General features: G+C 33.2%; 3 protein-coding genes across 5 annotated transcripts; 1 reads left to right on the top strand and 2 right to left on the bottom strand.

Moving 5' to 3' along the window:
* Positions 1–4,110: 4,110 nt before the first annotated feature.
* LOC101212089 (protein yippee-like At5g53940) lies at positions 4,111–6,842 on the top strand. 2 transcript variants are annotated; one of them, XM_031880453.1, is made up of 5 exons: positions 4,111–4,403; positions 4,912–4,955; positions 5,235–5,343; positions 6,277–6,332; positions 6,402–6,842. In XM_031880453.1, exons 1-5 carry the CDS (start codon positions 4,308–4,310, stop codon positions 6,430–6,432), a joined length of 336 nt encoding a protein of 111 aa, XP_031736313.1. In that variant the 5' UTR covers positions 4,111–4,307; the 3' UTR covers positions 6,433–6,842. The 2 variants fall into 2 exon arrangements, with proteins under 2 accessions (XP_031736313.1, XP_004146613.1); XM_004146565.3 differs by having other exon boundaries at positions 4,118–4,403; positions 6,422–6,842.
* Positions 6,843–12,703: 5,861 nt separating this feature from the next.
* Positions 12,704–13,482, bottom strand: LOC101212815 (ethylene-responsive transcription factor 12). The gene has a single exon (XM_004146568.3). It carries the CDS (start codon positions 13,386–13,388, stop codon positions 12,894–12,896), a length of 495 nt encoding a protein of 164 aa, XP_004146616.1. The 5' UTR covers positions 13,389–13,482; the 3' UTR covers positions 12,704–12,893.
* A 2,587-nt stretch (positions 13,483–16,069) lies between these two features.
* On the bottom strand, positions 16,070–21,621 carry LOC101211441 (receptor-like protein 4). Of its 2 annotated transcripts, XM_004146563.3 has the most exons (9): positions 21,335–21,621; positions 19,770–20,825; positions 19,437–19,584; positions 19,210–19,281; positions 18,921–18,992; positions 17,713–17,784; positions 17,555–17,632; positions 17,281–17,459; positions 16,070–16,727 (listed from the first exon to the last, which is right to left on the bottom strand). In XM_004146563.3, exons 1-9 carry the CDS (start codon positions 21,402–21,404, stop codon positions 16,609–16,611), a joined length of 1,866 nt encoding a protein of 621 aa, XP_004146611.1. In that variant the 5' UTR covers positions 21,405–21,621; the 3' UTR covers positions 16,070–16,608. The 2 variants fall into 2 exon arrangements, with proteins under 2 accessions (XP_004146611.1, XP_031743003.1); XM_031887143.1 differs by lacking the exon at positions 21,335–21,621 and having other exon boundaries at positions 19,770–21,320.
* Between the last annotated feature and the right edge of the window lie 1,983 nt (positions 21,622–23,604).

Below are 23,604 nucleotides of genomic sequence, written 5' to 3'. Positions count from 1 at the left end.
AAAAAAAGAAAAAAAAGGAATTTCAGTTGGAGATAAAGACAAGGAATTTAATTAAGTCACTACGAATTATTATTTTTAACTGTACAAATGGAGGCTATAAAAATTATTTATATATATATAGCTTTTTAACCTTAATTTTCTTAATGTGTTTCCTTTTACGGAAGTTTTTTTAGCATCAAAGAAAATAAACCTTGTCTGCTAGCGGGTGAGCAAAAAAATTTATGTATGAAATTAAAATTGAAAGAAAAAGTTATAAAGAAATTGATAGATTCATGTTTTGAAATCGATTTGGTTTAGATCCTAATATATTGCATATTGAATTAGACATGACTCTCAACAAAAGTATTCACAATAAAAGTATCAAAATTTATCACCTTAAATCTTAATATATTGTATAGATTATTTAAAAGTACACGAAAATTAAAAAGCACAATTACTTATTTAATGATCTCGTCATACTTGATAAGAATATAAAATATTTATATTTAATAATGTGTACTAAAAACACTTTGGCATGACTTTTTAGTAATATATATTTAAATTATTATTCAACAACGTGAATTAAAAACAAAAATGTGTCTCTGCCACTGTTGTCTACTAATAAATCTAAAAATGTCAAATGAATATGGTGCGATTTAATATTTTAAGATATTATACGAAAATAGTTTGGTGCTAAAATGATACTATTGAGTATAGTAGAACGTAATGGGTATATACTACTCTGTTTTAGATTATCACACTTCTTATGTTAAAAAATATTTAGTGTGGGTGCATAATCAACGTTAAAGCAAAAATTATTAGGCCAAAAAAGTAATAAGGCCATAACAATTTATCCAAAATAATGTTAAGGTTGGAATTCAATATGCTCACAACACGACCTTAGTCGAGGCCTAACCTAAAGGGAGGTAGAGACTTTGGCCTTGGTCCAAGCTAGGTGCTCTCCCGACAACAAAATGTCCAATAGGGAATGTGCCTGCATGCCTCAACGTAGTCAATTGAAGTGTTATCTCGAATATTTAGCTTCAACGCACTATTTGGAAAATAATTTAGGTTATCTACTTTCCTATAAATAGGTCGTTATATTTACGACAATGACAAAATAACTAAGTGTCAATCTTAAATCATTGAGCTTCCACACCTTTCTACTCTCCAACTTAAGAACCAATGTGTGTAGCAAGTATCACATAATTCATGTTCAAGTTTCATATTCTTTGTAAATCGTGTTATTCTTTCTTAATTTAAATAAAAAGTAATTATAATTGGTGTCAATTTTAGGAATAATAATAAAGTATATAGCAATATTTTTAAAAAATTTCAAATATAACAAAATCTATCCGTGATAAACTTCTATCATTGACAAACTTTTATAGTGATCTTTCGATGATAGATCAATATTTGCAACATAGTGTATTAGTGATAGATTTATATCATTGATAGATTTTGACAAATTTTGTTATATTTGTAAATTTTTTAAAATGTTGTTATATTTAATTGTTTTGAATCTAGTTGTTATATTTACAACTATTTCTTAAATAAATTCATCATTATCTGTCATCAAGTGAAATTCAAACTATTTCCCTTGTTTGAATATATGTTCGATATCTACGTTTAAGTTCATGTTTATTTTTCTTGCTTCACATTTATAGAAAAATCTAACCAAATCTAAAAAGTTGGGAAGAAATTTTGAAAATAACAAAATCTTTTTTTTTAATTGTTTCCATTTTTCCAAAAAGAAAGAAAGAGAGAAAGAAAAGTACTAATATATCATGGTTCTTTGACTCATAAGTGTATAATAACCATCTACAACTAAATATATATATATAAGATACGAATGTTAGATTCTTAATTTTAAAAAGTAATTTTCAAAACTCTTGTACCCTAATTTAGGTTGTTGAATTTCAATACTTGGTAAGTTTATATATGAAATTAAGTGCAAAGTAAAAATGTCTTCCTTCTTGGTAAAGTTCAAATATAGCTAACATAGTTTGCAATGATCGTGATAATAGTAAAAATATTATTCTCAAGGACAGAAAGAGATTTCTGGGTCCAAAATTGCTCGGAATGTCCAAGTATTTCTCATTTTTTCTTTGTTGATGATGACATTTTATTCTGCAAGGCAGCCGTTTCTCAAGGACAAGCTATTAAATCAATTTTAATAGACTACGAGGCGGCTTCAGGCCAAAGTGTTATTTTTTTCGAAGTCTTTTATCATGTTCAGCCCTTGTATCTATAATGAGGTTAAGAAAAACCTTAGCCACATGCTTGAGATGAAACTTGTAACTAAGTTGGGCAAGTATTAGGGATTTCCATCTATTGTAATGTGGTGCACTAAAATGCCAAAATCCGTTTGTGTTAGAATTGGAAGCATGATGGCTAACTTTTGGTGGTGTGCAGAAAATTCATTGGTTGTTGTGGAAGAAGCTTTTTTTGTCGAAAGATATGGAGGTTTGGGGTTTTTGTGATACAAAGGGATTTAATCAAGCACTTCTAGAGAAATAGGGATAAAACTTCTTCAAAAGCTTAGTTCTATGGTAGGAAGGGTGTTTGTGGGCAAAAATTTCCCTACTCTCGATGTTCTAGAGGCATCGATGGGACATGATTTTGTCTTTTGGTCGACTTAGAATTGGTAGTGGTGAAGCTACGAAAATGTTTTTAGTCACCATGGTTAACGAGGTCGTGGACGTTTCGTCATGTTACATCTCAATGGGAAGAAGGGAAAGGGTAGCGTGTTTGTGACCTTATTGGTGGTATTGGATGTTGGAATGTAATGCTTATCAAAAAATTATTTTGGGAGGTTGATGTTGATTGTATTTTATCTATCTTGATTTGTCTTTTCCAAAGATATGATTGTTGGATGTGACATTTTTCAAAAAATGGTAAATTTTCAATTCCTAGTGCTCACAAGCTATATCAATAAAATTGGCGTGTGGAATCAAACTCAACTCAGGACAACTGGAAAAAGGTGGTGGAATTTGTCGTAGAGTCTTACCGTTTCTAACAAGGTTAAGTTGTTTATTTTGGAAGATTTTTCACAATATTCTTCCAACTAGTCTTGAACATACCTTCTTCCATTGAAAGTTTGAATGGATTGGGAAGTATTAAAGGAAATTTTGTGAGGTCCATTGTCGATCAATTTATGTGGAAGTTGTTGGTATGCATGGGATTTGGAGGACATAACACACAAAGGGGGTCCGAGGCGTAATGTTGATGCTTCGTGTTGCGCAGAGAGAAAGTGAACAACCGTTAGTGGTGTTGTGCATGATTCTCATAAGAGATTATTGATGTTGGCTTTTCCAAAAGAAATTTAGATGGAGATGAATGTGGTCTCTGATTATAATGATGATAGATGTTTCATTGACTTATAAGTGGAATATGATTCTCAATCTCTTGTTAGGGCTATTAATTCTAAAACTTTATTAAAATATTCTTGCGGTGTTATTTTGGGTGAGATTGTAGATTGGTTTTCTTATTTTCATTTTTTAAGGATTGACTATGTTCATCGTAGACTCTTGTTACGTTGAGGGAAGGATTTGCAGATTGCTGTGAAAGGGCACCGATTTTATCCATGAATGAAGTTTTTTTCTCTTTCAAATACTGTATAAATCAAAGTTTCTTTTTCAAGTACTAGTTATTTGAAGAATAATAATTAAATATATATCAAAATTTTGGTTGGTAGAATGAATATAGCAAATATGATTGATAGATAAATAGAGTCGGAGAGTGATACAGTTAAGGAAAATTGCAATGGATGACTATTTTAGCAATAATAATTAAGGATATAGTAATATTTTAAAAAAAATTGCAAATATAGCAAAACTATCACTGATAGACTTGTTTGGCTGATAGACTTCATATGATATATCGGTAATAGACCAATATTTGTAACATGGTCTATCAGTAATAAACTTATATCATTGATAAAATTTGACAAATTTTGTTATATTTACAAATTTTTTAAAATTGTGGTACATGGTTAATTAATTTGAATTTGAATTGAATTGCTAACTACTATTCCTATAGTTAACTATTTGGAATTTGATAGTTATATTTAGTATGAGGTGATTGTTGAATGGGCCGAAGCCCATGAGGGAGAAGAAAGGAAGAAGCAGTAACTAGCGGTTGGCGTGGTCGAAAGAAAACGGAAACGGCTACTGGCAATTGGCATCTCAAAAAACTGACCACGCATGAGAAAGGCTTCAAGTTCGTTATTTTGATTATGATTATCTCTTTGACCCAGAGGAGGGGAATGATTTTTGTTTCTGTGAGAGCTTAGTTTAGTTTCTCAATTTGGGATTTCTAGGGTTTTAATGGGTAGGGTTTTTCTCGTTGAATTGGAAGGCAGGTCCTACAGATGCCGCTTCTGTAACAACAATGTTGCTCTTGCCGATGACGTCCTCTCTCGAGTACTTTCATCTCTTCTCCTCTTCCCCTTCTTTATTTCCCCTCCCAATTCTCCCATACATCCTACAATTTTCTTTCTTCAATTTCCACCCGCAACTCCACTTTATTTGCTCCTTTCGAATTATTGGTTTCGATTGATTTGTCTTGTATTAGCGTCTGGGTTGCTGGTTTAATTCATATTTCGTTCGTATTTTATTCCAATTTTGCTGTTTGGGCCGTGTGTTGTTAATTGGAATCTCAAAGCCTATGTTGGTTGCATGCTTAATTTGTCTGTTGTAACTACTTGGCGTTAAACTAATGCTACTAAGTCTCAAGTGCTAAATTGGAATTATAGTTCCCACGATATTACGATTGATTTCCTATTATATCTTTGAGATTGTTAGCGGATGGTTGATCTTAACGCTGCTGTATATTGTCATAATGTTGTATTTGTAGCTCTCTTTTTTGGCATAATTCTATCGACTCACTTGCCCATTTTGATGAACTTTTATGGTTCTGTTTTTCTCCCAGACTTTCAATTGCAGCCAAGGGAGGGCGTATCTTTTCAGCAATGTGTGAGTTGCCCTGTTCTGATTTTTATTTTATTTTCATGTGCAGCTTTAACGTCTACTTTTTAAATGTCTTGTGGTAGTTCGGGCTTTTACCATCTCTTTTTAAGCAGGCTTCATAATTAAAAAATTACAGTAATTGTTAGTTATCCTCAATATTTTCATTTCTCCTCTTTTCTTGTGCCTTTCCGATACAATAATCGAATTCAATGACCTTACTTTGATCTGTTTCTGACCACAAGTCTACAATTTAACATATATTGAAATACTTTTACCTTTTGCCAGAGTGAATATAACATCTGGACCCAAGGAGGAGAGGTTGATGCTTTCTGGTATGCACATTGTGGAAGATATCTTTTGTTGCATTTGCGGACAAATTCTTGGATGGAAATATGTAAATTTTCTCCACTCATTATCTTTGCAAAGTGATTTGGTTTCCACCATCTTTAATAGAACTGATGACTGTTCAGTAGTTGGAATCATCACGAACTGGCTCAATTGTTAAAGGAGGGAGTTATAACTCATTTAATTTTGGGGTTGTGTTATCAACTCTCTATCCCATGCATTTATCAACTCTCTATCCCATGCATGTGTCAACTTTCAAAATTATAAGATTAAGACAATCCACTGGAACTAGTTCTGGTGAGCAGAAGTTGGTAGATGGGGAAGGGAGGGAGGGAGAAATCTCTTGGAAGGAGCCGGCACATGCATAGCTCAGCTTTTAATATAATTTGTAGCATAAGACGAGCTAAGAGAAGGAGTGCCTTCACTCAACTTCTACATTCCTAATTATGAATAATGAAAAGCATGACAGACAAACTACTGAATTCATGCTTAGTGCATATGTAATATTCATTTCTGAGGAGGACATATAGAAAACAATAATATACGTAATAAAAATATCACAAATGGCTGTAAATGCAATAAGGAAGGCAAGGTACAACACTCATGTCTGCGTGGCTGGTTGGTTGGCTGGCTGTCTGCTGGGCCTATCTCAACTTGAGCAGCTAAATAGGCAGGTTCAGATTTAAGCAGCAGTTAATATGCTGTTTGAAAGAAAAAAAATCTATCTTTCAATTGTTAGCCACTACCAGACAGGGTTAGTTGAAAGCTTCTCCAATATATGCATGGGTATGAATGTGATAATACATTTCATCTGCGTGAATTCTGAAATAACATTAGACTAGAGTTGAAGTTGAAAATGGTGTAATTTATTATGGTTTGTATCTGAAAACATTTGTGGGTTTTTGTTTTACTGAATGAATTTTCTGTTGACTTATTGACTGGAGTATTAGTTTGGTAGATTGATGTTGCTGAATTTCAATAGGTAACTACACACGACAAATATCAAAAGTACAAGGAGGGGAAATTTGTTCTTGAGAGGTACACAGACATTTTCCTCATCTTTTCAAATACCACAAAGTTTTCTGTAAATATATAATTTGTCCTCAGTTTGTTTATACCTCTAACAGATGGAGAATAGTTGAGGAGATGATGGAAGACTTAAACGGAGATGCTCATCCTGGTTCAAGCGATATGGAAAATCCTTAGTGAGTTTCTGCCATATTCTCTCAGAATGAGGAAATTGAAGCGTGCATGTCAAAGTGTTGTATGTAGAAACAATTATAGAGGCTGTAGAACTACTATTGAAATGCATGACCATAATCTATAATATCATAAGCTTATTCTAGAATGGTGTCTTGAATGCTCTATTCTCTCTCCCCTCCTACAATCCCTCTTCATACAGTACTAAGAACATCCCTGTAGATAGCTGATGGAACCAACAAAGATAATTTTGTTTCTAGTTTATTAAAAATGTATGTTTCACAATCCCATTTGTAAAAAACAGTATATGAACTCATTCTTATATACCAAACAACAAATTTTACTCTACTTTTTGTCATGCTTTGTGTTATGTAAAGTAGATAAACATTCCAAGAAAAAGGAGAAAAAGGAATTAGAAGGAAGTGTTATGGTTTAATTATAATATTTGTGTTGATTGATATTGTTAGAAAATGAGTGGGAAACCAAAAGGGGCAGCCATTGGAAAAGGAAAAGGCTCCTGCCATGAGTTGGTTTTGGTGTAGAAGCTGATGATTAGGTTTATGGAGGGGCCAGAGATGGCCCACAGGGGCTGTGATTGCCTGGAATTTGACGTGCAGAGCCGTAGTATTGAGTAATATATAAGGACAAAGATGATGCAAAAGGGGCCGCCGCATTGAGCCGTCTTGGTTGCTTGGCTGTTCGGCAAACCCCCGCCGTACACGACGAGTGGGACTGTGGCCGGCTTCTCATTTAAAGCTTTATTGGTAAAAAAGGGGGAATGAATTTATGGCATAAAATGAATCTTCAATGTGTCTTCACTTCTGTCCTTTCTCTTTCTTTTGACACAAATGAGCAAATTTAAATGGATTCAGATTTCTTTAAATATGGGATGACTAAAATCTTTCCATATTCCACAAAAGAATATATAATCATGTTGACAAAGTCTAGAAGATACTTAAACCTCTAAAGTCCTAATACAAATGTAAAATATAGATTGATAGATTGAAAAAAGCATTCGTATGGATAGTGATGATTGATGCTTTGGATTTATGCTCTATCAAAATTGATAAGAGCATGTATTTTCAAAGTTAGACAATATCACCATATTTGACCAACAGAATCCCCATTGGATGTCATTTTTTTTTATGAAGCATTGAATTGTAGACATAAAAAGAAGAATTGAGGTTTGGTTGGTTGGGTTCAATGTATTAGAGGGATAATAATATGAGTCAAAAGAGTAAATTCATTATTTAGATGTCACCATCTTGTTACAAAAAATTCAATTTTATTCCCTCAAAACGTGGTCTCCCTATTCTTTATCTTTTTTTTTTAATTATTATTATTAGTTCATTTAGCATTATAGGATGGAACTAAAGTGTGAAATTTCAGCCTTTTTTTAGTCACATGCTGGTGGGCATGTGTTAAACATTTTCTAAGTTCAATACTATATTTTTTATACACTTCTACAGAAACAATACTGGAATTATTAGTGAAATTATGAAATTATAAAAAAAAAAAAAAAAAAAATCTTTATTATATATATATATATAAATAAAACAAATCTGCCTTTAATTTTAAAATACATATAATAAATAAAAATGAATGAGGATAGTGTTAATAAGTTTGATTTATAAAAAAATAGAAAACAAAACTGGGCCTTTAATTAGGTTGTTGGTGTCTGGATCTTGTTTGTATAGGGTTGAAAGCGTTCTCTAACTCGTTAGTGGTTCCCTCATGAATATTGATCTCTAATTCGTTAGCCGTTTCTTTATGGTTTTGTCTCAATATTGATTGAGTTGATGGATAAGATATCCTCTACGTAACTTATTACACTACAATGTTTAAATGTTTAAGTAAGTATAAAAATAAATAAAATTAAGTTTCTCATATAGAAATCACTTCTTCTGTCATGAATTAGACTATTTATAATCTATGTTTTGGCATATACCCACGATTCCACGTAATGGTAGGAGGGAATATTAAAAAGAAAAACATAGAGATGGTTGTTAGATTATATTGATTAAAGGAGTAAAAAGGGTAATTATTTGGAATTGGAATAATAGTGTGTTGAGTTGATTGTATTAAGATATAAAAGGAAATAAAGAGGTATTAGAGGTAAGTAGGTAAAAGAGAAATTGAAGATTGAGCAGTAAAATTGAAATGAATGTGAAATAATTGGGAATGAATTGTTGAAGGAAAAGTTAAAAAAGAAAGAAAGAAAGAAAGAAAGAAAGAAAGAAAGAAAGAAAGATGAGGGAGAGTTTAAGCGGGGAAGTGTGTGAGAAAAGAAAAAGAAAAAAAGAAAACATATTTAGAGCATTTAAAGCGGCGTGTTTGGTTGTGTGGCGACGTTAAGCCGCCGTGACGTCTCTGGTACCGACAGCCTCACTCGTGAGTAGAGTAGGGACCGCAGCACCACCTTAACTGGGGCCCACCCCATATAATGAATTAATTTTATAATAATTTAAAAAGAAAAGAATGACTAATGAGGGTCCACGTGGCGGGTTCAAGTAAGGAAGAAAAAGAAGAGAGGTTGAAATGACGGCTGCCCAAACTGCAGGTCTCCAGTCTCCCACCCCTTCCCTTCTTTTCTGATTTCTCCCCTATGATGACGCCATATTCATTTCTTATTTATGGGCCTTTGCGTCTTTACCGCACTTTCTCTCTTTCCATACTCCTTTTTACACTCCTCTTTTCTTCCCATTTATTCCACTCTCCCCCCCACCCCCTCCCTATATATATATATATATATATATATACCACCAGCTACTACTTTTTAATTTTCATCTATAACACACACACAATACCTTCCTTTTTTTTTTTTTTTTACAAGATTTCAAAGTGGTAATAGTACCAACAACTTTGTTTTCTTCACGAGAACAATAACAAAAAATAAGCTATGTTAATTGATTTTTTTTTCTTTTTTTACAAATAAGAACCATAGTTTTTACAAATAATTTTAATACAAGGATGACTATATGTTTACAAAAGTCAAAATGATAATGGATGCCGAAAGAGGAACGAATGAAATGTATTTAATTGTAAAAAAGTTGGATACGTGGTTTGGAATTGGAGGGATTGGTTAGTATATTTGATGAATGAAGTTACGTTGTTTATTCAATGCATTTTTATATTAGTGAGAAAGTTGATTCATTTAACCAATTGAGTAATTCAGAAGTTGATGTGATTATTCAATGAACGTATTGTGTTAACAGCCAAAAGCCGCCGTCCAGGAGACCCCCTTTTGTCTTCTTTTTCCTTTTTCTTTTCTTTTTTTTTAATAATTAATTTTAGATTTTTTTTTTCTAATTTTGGCAATTAAATCCAATATTTCAAACACCAAATTTTGAACTAAATGGGAAATAGGATTTTATTTTGGATACGTGTTGTGTTTTTTTTAAATGTTTTTATTATTACTATTCTTTTGGTTGCACCCGTCAAAGTTTCAACCAATCAACATTTTCAATATGATCGTGCACTCTCCAATCGGCATTAGTACGTATGTGTCTATAACTTTCATCTCTCAACAATTGTAGTGATGACATGTCAATCTAACCAAATGAACCACAATCGCCATAAAATTCAGAAGTAAGGAATAATGGTAGTATGCTACGGTGGAGTGACTTAATATGATACTCAACTGTCTTATATCATCAACAATTCATCTCTAATCTAGTTCAACTATCTCATATAGTTGCTGATTAGTAAATGTTTTGATAATGATCAGAATCAATTGGTCCTAGATTTAGTGTCATCATCTACGTAAAAGTAATTTGTTTGTTTATTAGTTAAACATTGTGGAAAGATGTTATAGCATTAAGAATATAACAAAAATCATATAAAATACAAATTAAAGATTATTTCCTCAACAACGATGAATCTGGATGAAAGACAAGCATATTTGTAAGTGTGATGCAATAATATTCGTGCGGTACATGTTGAAATTAAAGAGCATAGCATGGAGCATAAGTTAACAGTATATTATCCTCAATGAAGTCTTCGTAGTTCATGTTAAATCGTGAGCATAGAATATCAAAAGTTTGCCACTTGTTAAACAAACAGTACCACTCATATGTATTTATCCGAAATATTTGAATACTTCTTCCTTTAAAATTCAGGTCGTGACTGTTTTTAAATGAAAAACGCTAGAAGTCAATTGTACTTCATGTTTACTGAATCTTGCAACCTATTTTAAAATCATTTCTAATGCGTACCTGAAAAGTGACACACTTAGTATGACATGCACATGAAAAAAAAATCAATTGACTACGGTAATGTTGAAAAAACCATAACAGGTGCATTTGTCTTGATGTTCGGATGGAGCACTTATTTCCTCTCTCCTTTTTTCAAACTAATTTACACGTTTGAAAAACATAATTTGAGTTAAAGCATAATCTCTATCATGTTTGAACTCATAGCTACATCAAGTGAATAATCCTACCATTTTAGTGGATGGTTCAAAAACAATTTTACTATTCACATTTATACTAAAATTTACATATTTATCGGATACAACACTTCCATGAGAGTTGATAATGGCAAGTTGAAGGAGAACTTATTAATTTGAGAAAAGGAGGAAAATAAACTGTAGTATGTATGTATGTATGTATGCTAGTTATAGCTACACTTTATTAACTATATTAAATTTAAGGAATAAACAACCCCCTACATGACAAAATTAGATTCATTTAAACCAAAGAAAACAAATTGTTGTAAGTTCAAAATTGATCTAAACACCACAAAGATTTTGTTGCAGTTTTGTACGTCTAAATCTCTTTTGTTGTGTTGAAATAAAATAACCTAAATTAATAGAAAGTAGGCATATGCACGTGATTTATGTATTTAAAAGAGTGCTACGCAACCTAACTTCAACTGCCCATTACGCCATTTACCAGTTTTTCTTCTCTTCTTTACAACAAAACAAAATATATTAATATACATACACACTATTTTCTTTTTAAGAATTAATAATAAGAGAATTATAAACAAAATTTCCATCTCTCTCTTATTTCTGCGATGCCTTCTTTTTATTTGATAATTATTTTTAGGTCTTAATAAGTAGATCTTGGGTGGAGGGTGGAGGATGAAGAGGTTTGGAGATGTAGAAAATTTGTAGACTTACGTGGTTGAGTTTGTTGGTTCTAAAATCTCATCCATGGTATTTATTTAAAAAATATAGTACTCATATATTGACAAAAGAAAAAGAAAGAGAAAAAGAAGATTAGCCAAGAATGGAATGTTCCCACTTTCATACAATCATACTACACACCCTTCTCACTTTTTAGTACCACCAATATTTGACTCTTCAAACTACATCAAATTATTCCTCACTTTATTCTTATATATATTATATAGTACCAATTCTTTTTGGTGTTTTTTGTTTTTGTTTTTGTTTTTGTTTTTGTTTCAAATTATAATAAATAAATACAAAACATATAAAAGTCTACTTTGGAAGGTATGAGATTGTATTTATGACTAAAATGAAGAAAAAAGAAAAGATATTTTATAGTTCAATTATTATCTCAAACTTAATACGAAAAGATAAAATAAAAAAGAAGTAAGAAGATATTTAAAAACAGTACAAGAAAAATTGAAAGGTGAGTACGGAAAAAGGTTAATTGAGACCCAATAAATAAAATAATAAAAAAGAAATAGTCAAATAAAGAAAAAGGTTTTTTTTTATATATATAAAAAAAAGGAAAATGGTAAAGGGCGGGGAGAGGGAAGTGGGGAGTGGGGAGTGGGGAGGGGAAGCGCGTGGAGGAAAGGGGAAAGGGAAAGGCTAAAAAAGGAAGAAGAAATAGGGTGCTGAAATTGCCGAAACCGCAAAAGCAGACGTACGAATCAAACCAAACTAATAAAGGGAATGCAATTATTATAGAAACTGCACACGCTTGCTCTTCCCTTCATTCTTTACAATACGATGTCGTTTCTTTTACCATTTTGCTATTTTTTAAATTAAATCCCACTTTTTATTATGCTTTCCCTCGCTTCTTCTTTTTTCAATATTATCTCTCTCACGCTTTTGGCGCGTGACTAACTATAAAACTTCTTTTTTTTTTTATTCTTTTTTATTTTAAAGTCCGATGGAAGCAATATTTTTTCCGCGGGCGGCGGCCGGCAAGGCATCATTATTAACTTTTTTTTTTCTTCTTGTTGTTGGATAAATAATGATAATAATAAATGAAATAAAAGAAAATAAAAGAAAGTGTGGAAGAGACCAATCAATAATATCCACCAAAACTTGTATTTACACATATATATATTATATATTTTATCTTTAAATCTGGGGGGTGGAAAAAGTGGATACAGAAGACGGTTAATAATAAAAATGAAAAATGAAAAGGGAAAATGAGAAAATGATGTCCGTAAAAAACGCCGGTTGGTTTGTTGAATGAATCATAGCCACACCGGTGGAGGCTCGTTGAGATCAAAAGGGAGGCCACGTCGGACGTGACCAATAAACGACGCCGAAGCGGTGGAAGAACCCGAAGCGCTTGAGTCCACAAGAACCGGAGAGGCATCCACATTGAGATTACATATATCGTTTCTGACGCCGTGACGGAGGAAATCGCCGAGGAGAAAACGAGTGGAGGAGGGGGAGGGGGAGGAGGAGGAGGATGAACAAGGGGGTGCAGAGGTAGGTGTGGGCCAAGGTCCGGAGACGTTGAGGTCGAGGGAGAGACCAGGGAGGGGAGGAGGGAAGTTGGTTTTAGCTTTGGAGCCGCGGAGGGAACGGGCGGCGCCGTCGTAGGCAAGGGCGGCTTCTTCAGGAGTATCGAAAGTGCCTAACCAAACACGGGTTTTCTTCCAAGGGTCGCGTATTTCGGCGGCGTAGCGACCCCATGGACGCTTTCGGACGCCTCTGTAGTGACCTTCGCGAGTGGAAGCCATGAAAATGAAGTGAAGAAAAAGTAAAAGGGATTTTAAAGAAAGGAGAGAGAGAGAGAAGAAAAGGGGAATTGGTGGGAAGTGAAAATAAAAAGAAAAAGAAGAGTAGAGAGAAGAAGTTGGAAGTGGAAGGGGGAAAAGAAAGAAGGGACCCACCAAGTCACCCGTAATCGTCGGGTAGACGGCATAAATACACATATAATATATAACGATAATTATAGGAATTTTGATTAGTAGAGAGAGAGAGAAAGAGAGAGGGGGAATTAATTACTAAAATTAATAATAAAATAAATAATAATAGAAAAGAAAAGAGAAAGGGAGAGGAGGAGACGGCGGCTGATGAGACGTGAGAGGGATGACGTAAGCCCTACGAATGAGGGGCTCAGCGGCGCCTGCCATTGTCAGACAAAACTTCACACGTGGAGCCTTTACAAGTGGTGTCTCAGTTCTAGGGAACACCCTCCAATTGGGCCGGGCTGGGCCTTCCCTCCTCTTCTCTTTTCCTTTTTCTATTTTTAATTAATCTCCCTAAACCCTTTTTCATTATTTACACAAACCTCCTCATACCATTACTAATTTTGTACTACACATTCTCAATCTTAACATCCACATTATTATTGTTAATGAAAAGTTTATGAACATTCATTAATTTACACCCAATAAAACCCTTCTATATATCTACTTAAGAATAAACATGATATATGATAACAATTATTGAGGCTATATAATTAATCTTCACTCATATTTTCTCCAAATCTAAATCACTCAAAACTTATAATTAATAACTCCTTTCTATGCCCTCAATTAATCATTGACCAATATGTCAATCCAATTTCCAAACCCTACCCACACATTCTAATATAATCCACCATACAAAACTATTAACCACAGTTGAATAATAATTTCTCAATTGCTCAATGCATTATTATTGTTGTAAATTGTTTTATATTTATTTTAGTTAATTATTAGGTCATGTGTATGTGTATGTAGTGTGAGAGCCAGATAGGGTTATAGAAGAAGAGAAAAAGGGAGAATCTGACAATGACTGAACATGAAGGTTTCAATTTCACTTGAATAGTAATTTGCTTTAGAAATGAAATATTATTATTATTATAAAATATGTAATTACGTAGTTACTGACTGACAATGGTAATTGGTGGGGGTTTTTTTTTTTTTCTGTTTTTGGCTGCTTTTATTTCTTTATAAACAAAAAAGAAGTAAAGATATATCACCACTTAATGACGTCTTGATTTCCCTTTTTTCTAAAAACAAAAACCAAAAAAGAATTTTGTTGTTCAGTTAATCAATTTACATGGAGGTTAAATGGTAAAAATGTTTCTGTCTCTAAGCAGTTACAAACTACTTTGTCAGATTTATTTTTCCATCTGCTCTTCGACCTGTTTACCTCTTTACCTGCTTTCCTAATTTCTTATCTCTTCACCTCTTTTTCTTCTCATTACAAAATAATAGTAATAACAATTTCTTACGTGACATAACTTTATTGCGTGAACTACTAAGATACACTTCCTTTCTGTGCTATTCTAAGAAAATTTAGGGAATCCAAATTTCTAGTGTTAAGCCAACAAAGTGTTATATAGGGTACTTGATCTTGTAATTTATGAGCTGAGATTGAGGTACGTCAATAAGTGTTGTTTGTACAGAAGTTGTGTCCCACTAAACACGTCAACTTTGTTATTTGACACACTATGCCGAAGATGTATACAGTATAATTATTAGAGAAACGCTTGTTGTTTATATGCTCAAAAATCAAACTCTCAAATGGAAGAAGAGGTTAAACATCTAGTTTTTGTCAAGGGGGTCTTCTTTACGAGATTGTCTAAGGCTACATTTACCCATGTCTAATGAAAAGTTTTGTAATTAGGTAATGAAATTTGTTGATGAATCCAAATCATGATAAATCCCAATGGCAAACACAATCTATCTTCTTATCTTTACCGTTACAATTACTAATTGACCATATACATGAACCTTCCATTCATTTTCATAATCTATCCCTTGTAATTGGTAATAATAACAAACATAAGAATAGAATGTTGTGATTTTCAACCACAATTCGATTAGCACCCTTTGTTGCTCAATTAGATTTCAAGTTTTGATACAGGCATGGAAGTGTGTCCCATAACAAACATCAATAAACAAACTCAAATGTAATTTAATGAGATACATTTATGTTATGTTTTTAGTCGGACAAATGTGGCCTAAATTCATCGTTTCCCATTTAACATAAAGAAGATATTGACTATTTAAAATAGAAAATAAATAAACAAATAATATTGAAAATAAATATTAAAATGTCTTATCTCTTCCTTCTTTGAACCTCGGGTTATGGAAGAAGAAACCAAAAAGAAAGTATAAGCAACAAGTTTTATTACGATAATGATGTTCATATCCTCCTCCAAATTTAGTATTGGGTAGACCTCATACAATAAGTGTCATAGCTCAACCGTATCTTTTGTTTCATTTATTGTTGAACAATCGCAAACACTTTTTTTGTTATTATGGATCTACTAACAAAAGTTCAATCCATAACTGTAGCATTCAATGTGTATTAATGAATAATCTAATTTTTCAATTATTCAGATTAGATAAAGAAAGATATGCTATCTTTGACCGCAATTATACAATCTAGCAGCAAAGGAAAATAAAAAGAAAAAAGCCAAAAATAAAATAACGACTATAAGAGACATTTCTTGTATTAATTCATATAGGCCAGAATGTATGTAATGGTGAAAAATAATGCCACAGTAAATCAAATTGAACTCAGTGAGGCATATGTTCAATTCAACATGTAAAATGCAAAAATGGGACAATAAATTTAGGTTACAATTAGGGACAGGGGAGTTTTAAAAAGAAGATGATTTCTCTTTACCTCAACCTTTGCTACATAGGAAAGGTTTTTTCTTTTTTTTCTTTTTGATGGAGTTGGGAAGCTAAAATACCCTTTTGAGAAATCTTTAGTAACTGTATTCACTTCTGTATGCAAGCAGTTCTCTACTGTTCTACAAAATTCTTTAGCACTCACCTCTCATCTCGTGTTCAAGTTTATCAATGTACAAGAATTAGCTTTCCTCTGGAGTCGATGATCTTTACCATTGTCGATAAAATTGGATCCTTAACCCCATCGTCAGTAAAAATCTGATGCAGTCATACCAAGGAAGGAGCTAGGTTCTACGAGAAAGATGGCGCAGTTTTAATAGTTGAATCATGAAATCAAGCGTCCGTTTTCATTTGGAGTCCTCGTATGGCCTTGATTGTGATGCATTGTCATCTGGATATCACGAGATAATTGGGTCCTAGCTTTTGCATATGGAGCAGCTCTTGCTGCAACATTGACGACAATGCATTATATTAGATTTTAATAACTTAAAACTGAAGTATGGATCACTCAATTGATTATTATATTGCTTCAGTTATAATAGTATTTTGGTTAGGTTATAACAGTTTGTGTTCAGGCCGCAGACTATTTTAGTCGAAGAGAGAATAGGTAGAAAATAGTAAATATTGTGATCAAGAAAAATTTAAAATAGTAATACGGTGCTTAATTGTAAGTTATAGTAATTGGAATTACGTTATAATAACAACCACTACTATAATTAGAACCTCAAACATGGAGTGACTTTAATAATACACTCCACTTGAGGTTCTCATTAGAAATGTCCTTGCCACTTAGTAATGCTGAATCTAGAATAGCATTTCCAAGCATTGTTAGGGACCCGAGTTCCACATTTAACAGAGACAAGAAAATAACTTATAGAGTCACCAACTATATCACTATCTAGGAAAAAAGCCAAAGCATACCATGAGGTTATCCCTATGTCAAAAAAACAGTGGAGTGTTACTTCTAGATCTACAAGTTTATCAACAAAGTTCTTACCAGCGTTCTGGGCTCGGAGAATATTCTGCCGTCTTTTCCAACAGCAAACCGCAAAAGTAATAATGAGCAAGAATATAATTAAAGCTCCAAACGCAATCCCTATTTTAGCACCAGCAGAAAGGTGTGGCCCACATGCAGGTAGCCCAGGTATACCACAGAGACCAGCATTATCAGTAAAGCTGTAATGTACATAGTTAGAATATCACGTTATCTTATAAAGTTAACTGTAGAAATATCATCTACCACACATAATTACCAATAAAGAACTACTTACTTGAAGCTGGCCCTGTGCAAAAGCCTAGCACCTAAAGCAGCAGGCACTCTTCCGGACAAAGAGTTACCATTAAGATTCCTGTGAATCAGGAGTAAAAATTAAGTCTTTATTTGATGGTCATTAAGTTAAATTTTTTGGAGTGATCTGAAGTATCTTACAGCGTTCTTAGTGATGTCAACTGTCCGAGACTTTCAGGAATCGATCCATTGAAGAAATTGTAGGAGAGATCCCTAATAGAGAAAATATATGTCAGACATTGCACTTCTAAGTTGAGCAGATCAAGAGACTACAATCTTAAAAACATTAAACAATCAGCATCCAACTTATTCATAAAAATTTATTGTTGTATACTTTTTTGACATTTAAAAAGATTGGTCTCCATATAAATATTGCAACAAAATTTCATTAGCCAGCTTCATTCCATAGAATAGAATAGGAACAAAAGAACATCCAACTTCATTCCAGTGACTAGACCAAACTATTAGACACGAACCCCCACTCTTCAGTACATTATTCAAGGAGGCATGAACAATGTGGTTCACGGTATTATACTGTTGGTCGGCCATTAAATTAAGCCTCAACTGAAACTTCAAACTTTTGTTGCGGATGGAAAGGTTTCAATCAGAACCTAAGCTAACTTGTTACTATGTTAGCAATTTGCAGCAGTGTCTTTCCCCATGAAAGTTATCGGTTACATGGAATTTTGGTGTGATCATCATGTTCTTTTTTCTTTCTTTCTTTGTTTATTGTTATTATTAGTAAAACATTACCTTCTCCACACTTGTGTCATCCACACCCTTTCTCTTCTAATCATTTAAAACTTGCCTCTGTGTCCATTAACTGGCATGTACTCTCACACAACTTGATGCATGGAGTTGCCCACTCTCTCTAAAGCACAGTTTCTTCAGAAAACAACTCACAGGGTGTGACTTAAGAAATTCAATGTTCTCTGAAACCCATAAAGCACTTCACCATGCACACAACCAACCTGCTGTGACTGTGATCAAGCTTTTCTTTTGCATATCTCTACTAACACTGAATTGTCAGGCTTTTGGATCCACTGAGGCAGCACACTGATCCCTCCATAGTCGGTATTAAAAGATTTAAGTTACTCAACAACTACTACATGCATTGATTAATATTGAGTGCAAAATAGTTCAAACCCTATACATTGTTACCTAGCAAGTATTTTTGTTATCAGAGATTCTAGCTTATCATCTAAGTTCTCACTCTAAGATCTAATTCTAAGGTTGCACTGGTTCAATCAAATGACTGCCTTTTCAAAATATGTATCCACAATGTCGGTTAGCCTACTATAATCAGAAACCTAAATGAACTTCAAGAGAAGTTTATAAGCAACACTCACAAAACTTCTAACTTGGCTATTGTTCCGAGTGAAGCTGGAATGGGCCCATGGATGCTGTTTCCACTTAAGTTTCTGGAAAAACATACACGAATGGATTAGCATATGAAATAACCAACGGACATCATAATAGAAGGAATTTTACTTCCTAAATATCAGGACCAATTTTATTTCAGAAGGAACCAAATTTTAAATTATTTATTGAAAATTACTCCAGAAAATCATCCAATAACCAATAGAGAATACTCTCACTATTTACTAAAAAGATGATGCGCTTCAAACAATAACTTACATGCTTTGTAGATGACGCAATTGAGATGTTTCATTTGGCAAGAATCCCGTTAGACCTTGGTTGTCAAGACCCCTGGCCATGCAAAGTAGAAGTTAATACTCATAAAAATTCTGAGAAGAAAAAAATTACACAAGGCATTAGCACACAAATCGTCAATGGTTGCATGATATCATCCCAAATAACTAAAACGATTTCACAGTATAGAAGGAAAAAGATAAGGAAAGTACAGTCCATCAATGACCCATTTGTTTCCAACTTTATCATATTGGCAGTCTGCTCCACTCCAAGGATGTTGTTGAGGAACACATGGATCACCATTCCACCCTAAACGAACAGGAAGTGCTAATGCCTTCTTCAGGCTCCGCAAAGCCCTAACTACAATAATGTAACAAAATCAGTAACAAGAATCTCGCCAGAATTAAAAGACAGAAATGCGATAAATTCACATATTCATATCAATGTGATCCATAATTGTGAAAGTTGAAGAAAGAAATGGATAAGAAAAGGAATGGACAAACATGGTACACAAAAATGAAGCAGAGGATGCATCTACAGCCTACCTTCATTTGGAGATGTTTTCACTTCAGCTGAAACAACTTCAAACACCTCAATGGCATTGATTATGGCATAACTGCCTTCTTTAGGTTGCAAGGTGATAGTCAAAGTCCTCCCATTGACAGCAACAGTACTGTTAAGCACAAGAGCAGTATAATGACCACCAGTGAGTTTCAAAATGTCCACATTTGGGAATGCAACGTCACCATTTATCAAGATGTCAAAAATTCTTTGTCCAACATTTCTGATTGAACCATCAATCTCGGCAAAGTGAAGCCATATGGAATAATTTCGGTTGGGATCCACATCCATTACATATGTCAATTCAGGTTGACTATCAGTGCTTACAAGTGCAGACCGATATAGAGCTTCTGGATAAAAGTTTGGGGAAATCGAAGCCTGTTTGATGCTGTTTTCAACAGAGATGATACGATCTGACTGTTGACCAAAAGTTTTAATAGCAGTCCAAAATCTATCTCCACCCCAGTGGTTTCCATGACTATCTGCATCAAACTTGGGCTTCCCGTCACCACAACTCAGTCTTGTGGCCGTCCTAAGGATCACTCCTTCCCCCCAATTGGGACCAAAATCATATGCTTTCTCGTCAATTTGAAGTATTTCAATCGCAAGGATAGCTGGATCTCCATGACCTGTGCTATGAAAGCAGATAGAGGCAGAGCCATCCGTTAAAAATACAAGAGCTTCAGCAAATGTCTGCTCATCATTGTTGCTCCACCCTGATTTAAGAGAACAAAATTGTGTGCCTTCAACAGAAACATCGAACAGAGGTTCAGTGTCAAAATTATTTTGGTTAACAAGGCCAAAGAAAATCCTGACAGAGTAGTGTCCCCTTGGCACTCTGTTGATGATGTAGCAATTTTCAGGACCCGTATAAAGGGGGAAATAGCGAAGGGTTTTAAGCGGAGGAGAAATAAAACTCGGGCGTGTTGCATTAGCTGGTATCCCTCCTGTGTATGCAAAGTCCTTAAACCAGGGTGTATTAGTTGGAGGTGTATGAACATCATTCCGAGCTCCACAACTTATGCGCAAAGCAAATGGCACTACAATAATAAGAAACATGAAAAAATACCAATCAAACAATGAGCGAGGGCTAGAATGTAATATAAAGACAGAATTGAACATCTTTCGTTTCAACTAATCCTTCTCTACAGAAATGAAGTAATTCATCTCAGATTGTATAAGCAAAGAACATCCTATTTCTCAACTCCTCAAAAGAAAAATCAAGCAACGAGCAAAATCACAACATGTCATTGAGAGAGACAAAAAAACCCCATAAAATAAATCAACAAATTCAATATGACATTACAATTACAATTACAATTCAATTAAAAGGCAGATAATTCACTTCACACTCAAAACAACCAAATCCAAACAGTATCCGCAGCTTAAAGATCTAGCCACTGACGAATCCAGTTGAACTAAAATTCAGAACAATTTTAACATGAAGTAGAGAGAATCGGAATCCTAATTGAAAACAGCAATAAAAGGAGTAAACCGGCAATGAGAGAGAAATAGAGAGAGAGAGAGCGAGGAGGAGGAGGAGGCTCACGAGGACGAGCTGAGGAAAGAGAGAAAAGGAAGCCGTGAATTAAAAGGCATAAGAGTATGAATCTGAGCATCTTCGGGCGTTGTGATGAATACTTGAAATTGGCTTTTACTATGAATTGATTGATTGATGATAAATCAAAAAAGCTTCATTATACATTCTCAACTATGGCCATGGCTTTCTTCCTCCTCCTCCTCCAATTCTTCTTCTTCTTCTTCTTGCTTAGCTATGAGGAAAGAGTGAGGTTGGATGTGTACGCGGCTTAGCTTTTACAGGTGGGGAATTGATTATGCCTTTATTTGGTTGACCCGTGAAAGAAGGCTCTAATAATGTGCACCTCAACCTTATCAATGCTAATGCGCTCTCACTACACTTCTACTACTACTACTACTAGTTCCTTTCTTAAATGACCTATCAATTTACTATTAATTCACCCTCAATTATATATATAGACTTCAGTTAGAAAGATGTAGATGTAGTATACACTTATAAGACAATATAAATTTAATGTACGGGGTGATAGTGTGCAGTATATGGAAAGTAGGTGTCCCGCGCTGTAGAGGAGTTAAATTGGGTCATTTTTCCAATTCCACGTAGATATATAATGATAATAATAATAACATACGTTTGGTTGAAAAAAACCAAAGGCAAAGAGACGAGTAGATGCGGATAAATTAGTAGTGCTCTGGTGGTGGTAGGCAAAATGTCAAAATGACTAAAATACCCTTGTGATGATCTGAGTCGCACAATTTCCATCCGACGCTGGAAAATGGAGCTTTGTGTTTTGACTTTTGCCATCCAATTACTGCACAATCATCGGGTATTTAGTGAGTCTTGTTTTGAAAGGGATACAAAATAATAACAATTAATAAAACTTTCTTGGGAATTGTTTACTAATTTTTGCATTTTCTTCCTTTAATTTTGCTCAAAGTGTTTCTTCATAACTACTTTTTTTTTTTAGTGGTAAATTTTTATAATTATGTTTTGTTTTTTAGTTTTAAAAATAGATATTTTTAGTTTTTGATTTATAAGAATAGATTGATCGTGAATGAGGTTTTAAAATATATCTTTTCACTCAGTTGAATTTTTAAAGATATTAGAAGTATTTTTCGTTCTTTTTATGATATTTAAGATTTTAAAAAAATAGTTTAGAGAGTAATTGATTTTTTATAAATTATTCTTTCTAATTGAAAATGTTATAAAATGGTTTAAAACACGGAGGAATTATTATGGATAGGAAAAGGTTGAAACTATTTACTAACATATAATAAATTGATTAAAATGATCATAAGAATTTGATAGATTTTATAAATAGTTTTAATTTCTTTTACTATATTTAAAAATATCTCTAAAATAAAAACACAAAGTTACTTATGTGACTTTTAAAAGTTCAAAGACTATTTTAAAAACTCGATGATTAAACGAGTTTATTCTTCTTACAATGAGGATTAAAAATGTATATTTTTAAAACTAAATAATTAAAGCATAGTTTTCAAAACTTGGAGATTGGGAAGAAAAATTTTCCTACACATTAATCAGGGTTGTTTTCAAATATAGTAAATGAGCAAAAGAAATCTTCAAATACTACTAAATATCACTAATCGAGATAAATAGATAGTTTAGAAATTTAGGTGTATTTGTAAATATTTTTATTATCTTTTTATTATCTATGTTTGGAGACAGATATTGAAAACAAATACATGTTGTTAATATTATTACTCAATTCTATTTTAAATATATGGAATTTCTCTTTTGGTTGTTGATGGGGACTTTGATTATTTCCTTAACAAAGCACGTAATGTCCAACATAAAGAAATAATTTTAAAAAAAGTTACATAAAAAAAGGCACATCAATCATAATCAAGAGAGATTAGTTATTTGGTTATTTTCTGTTTAATTAGTACTTGTTAGTTGGTGTCATTTTGGAACATTTTAACATCAAATATAATAAAGTAAATTATAGAGATATCACCATTTTTTTTTCTCTAGTTGTTAAATTGGGTTTAAACATATATTGTAGCTGTAGGAAGCATATTTGAAGGAAAAATATTTATGTACTCATTTTTGCAAAATCATAGAAGCAATTGGGATGTATCAAAATAGATACATTAGAACAATTTTGACATTAGATGTCAGTTGACAACTAAAAAATGATGTCAAATTGACTCTATAACGTTCATTTTAGAAAAACGCGCTTGATTAGACGAAAATTTTTAGAATTTTTGAAACCACCAATGAAAAATGGGATACGATGGCGGTTCTTAACAACCGTC

Source organism: Cucumis sativus, chromosome 1, assembly GCF_000004075.3.
Source record: "Cucumis sativus cultivar 9930 chromosome 1, Cucumber_9930_V3, whole genome shotgun sequence".
In the NCBI taxonomy this organism is placed as follows: domain Eukaryota; kingdom Viridiplantae; phylum Streptophyta; class Magnoliopsida; order Cucurbitales; family Cucurbitaceae; genus Cucumis; species Cucumis sativus.
The sequence above is the reverse complement of the archived record's forward strand: the minus strand, read 5'-3'. Positions and strand labels throughout refer to the sequence as shown.

Excerpts from the sequence above, each read along its gene's own strand:
- LOC101212089 (XM_004146565.3), top strand. The coding sequence starts at position 4,308 with ATGGGTAGGGTTTTTCTCGTTGAATTGGAAGGCAGGTCCTACAGATGC. Across the intron at positions 5,344-6,276 it reads AAATTCTTGGATGGAAATAT|GTAACTACACACGACAAATA; the intron begins GTAAATTTTCTC and ends GAATTTCAATAG. Across the intron at positions 6,333-6,421 it reads GGGAAATTTGTTCTTGAGAG|ATGGAGAATAGTTGAGGAGA; the intron begins GTACACAGACAT and ends TACCTCTAACAG.
- LOC101212815 (XM_004146568.3), bottom strand. The coding sequence starts at position 13,388 with ATGGCTTCCACTCGCGAAGGTCACTACAGAGGCGTCCGAAAGCGTCCA.
- LOC101211441 (XM_031887143.1), bottom strand. The coding sequence starts at position 20,907 with ATGTTCAATTCTGTCTTTATATTACATTCTAGCCCTCGCTCATTGTTT. Across the intron at positions 17,460-17,554 it reads TTGCACAGGGCCAGCTTCAA|CTTTACTGATAATGCTGGTC; the intron begins GTAAGTAGTTCT and ends TGTACATTACAG. Across the intron at positions 16,728-17,280 it reads TCTCCGAGCCCAGAACGCTG|CAAGAGCTGCTCCATATGCA; the intron begins GTAAGAACTTTG and ends TCAATGTTGCAG.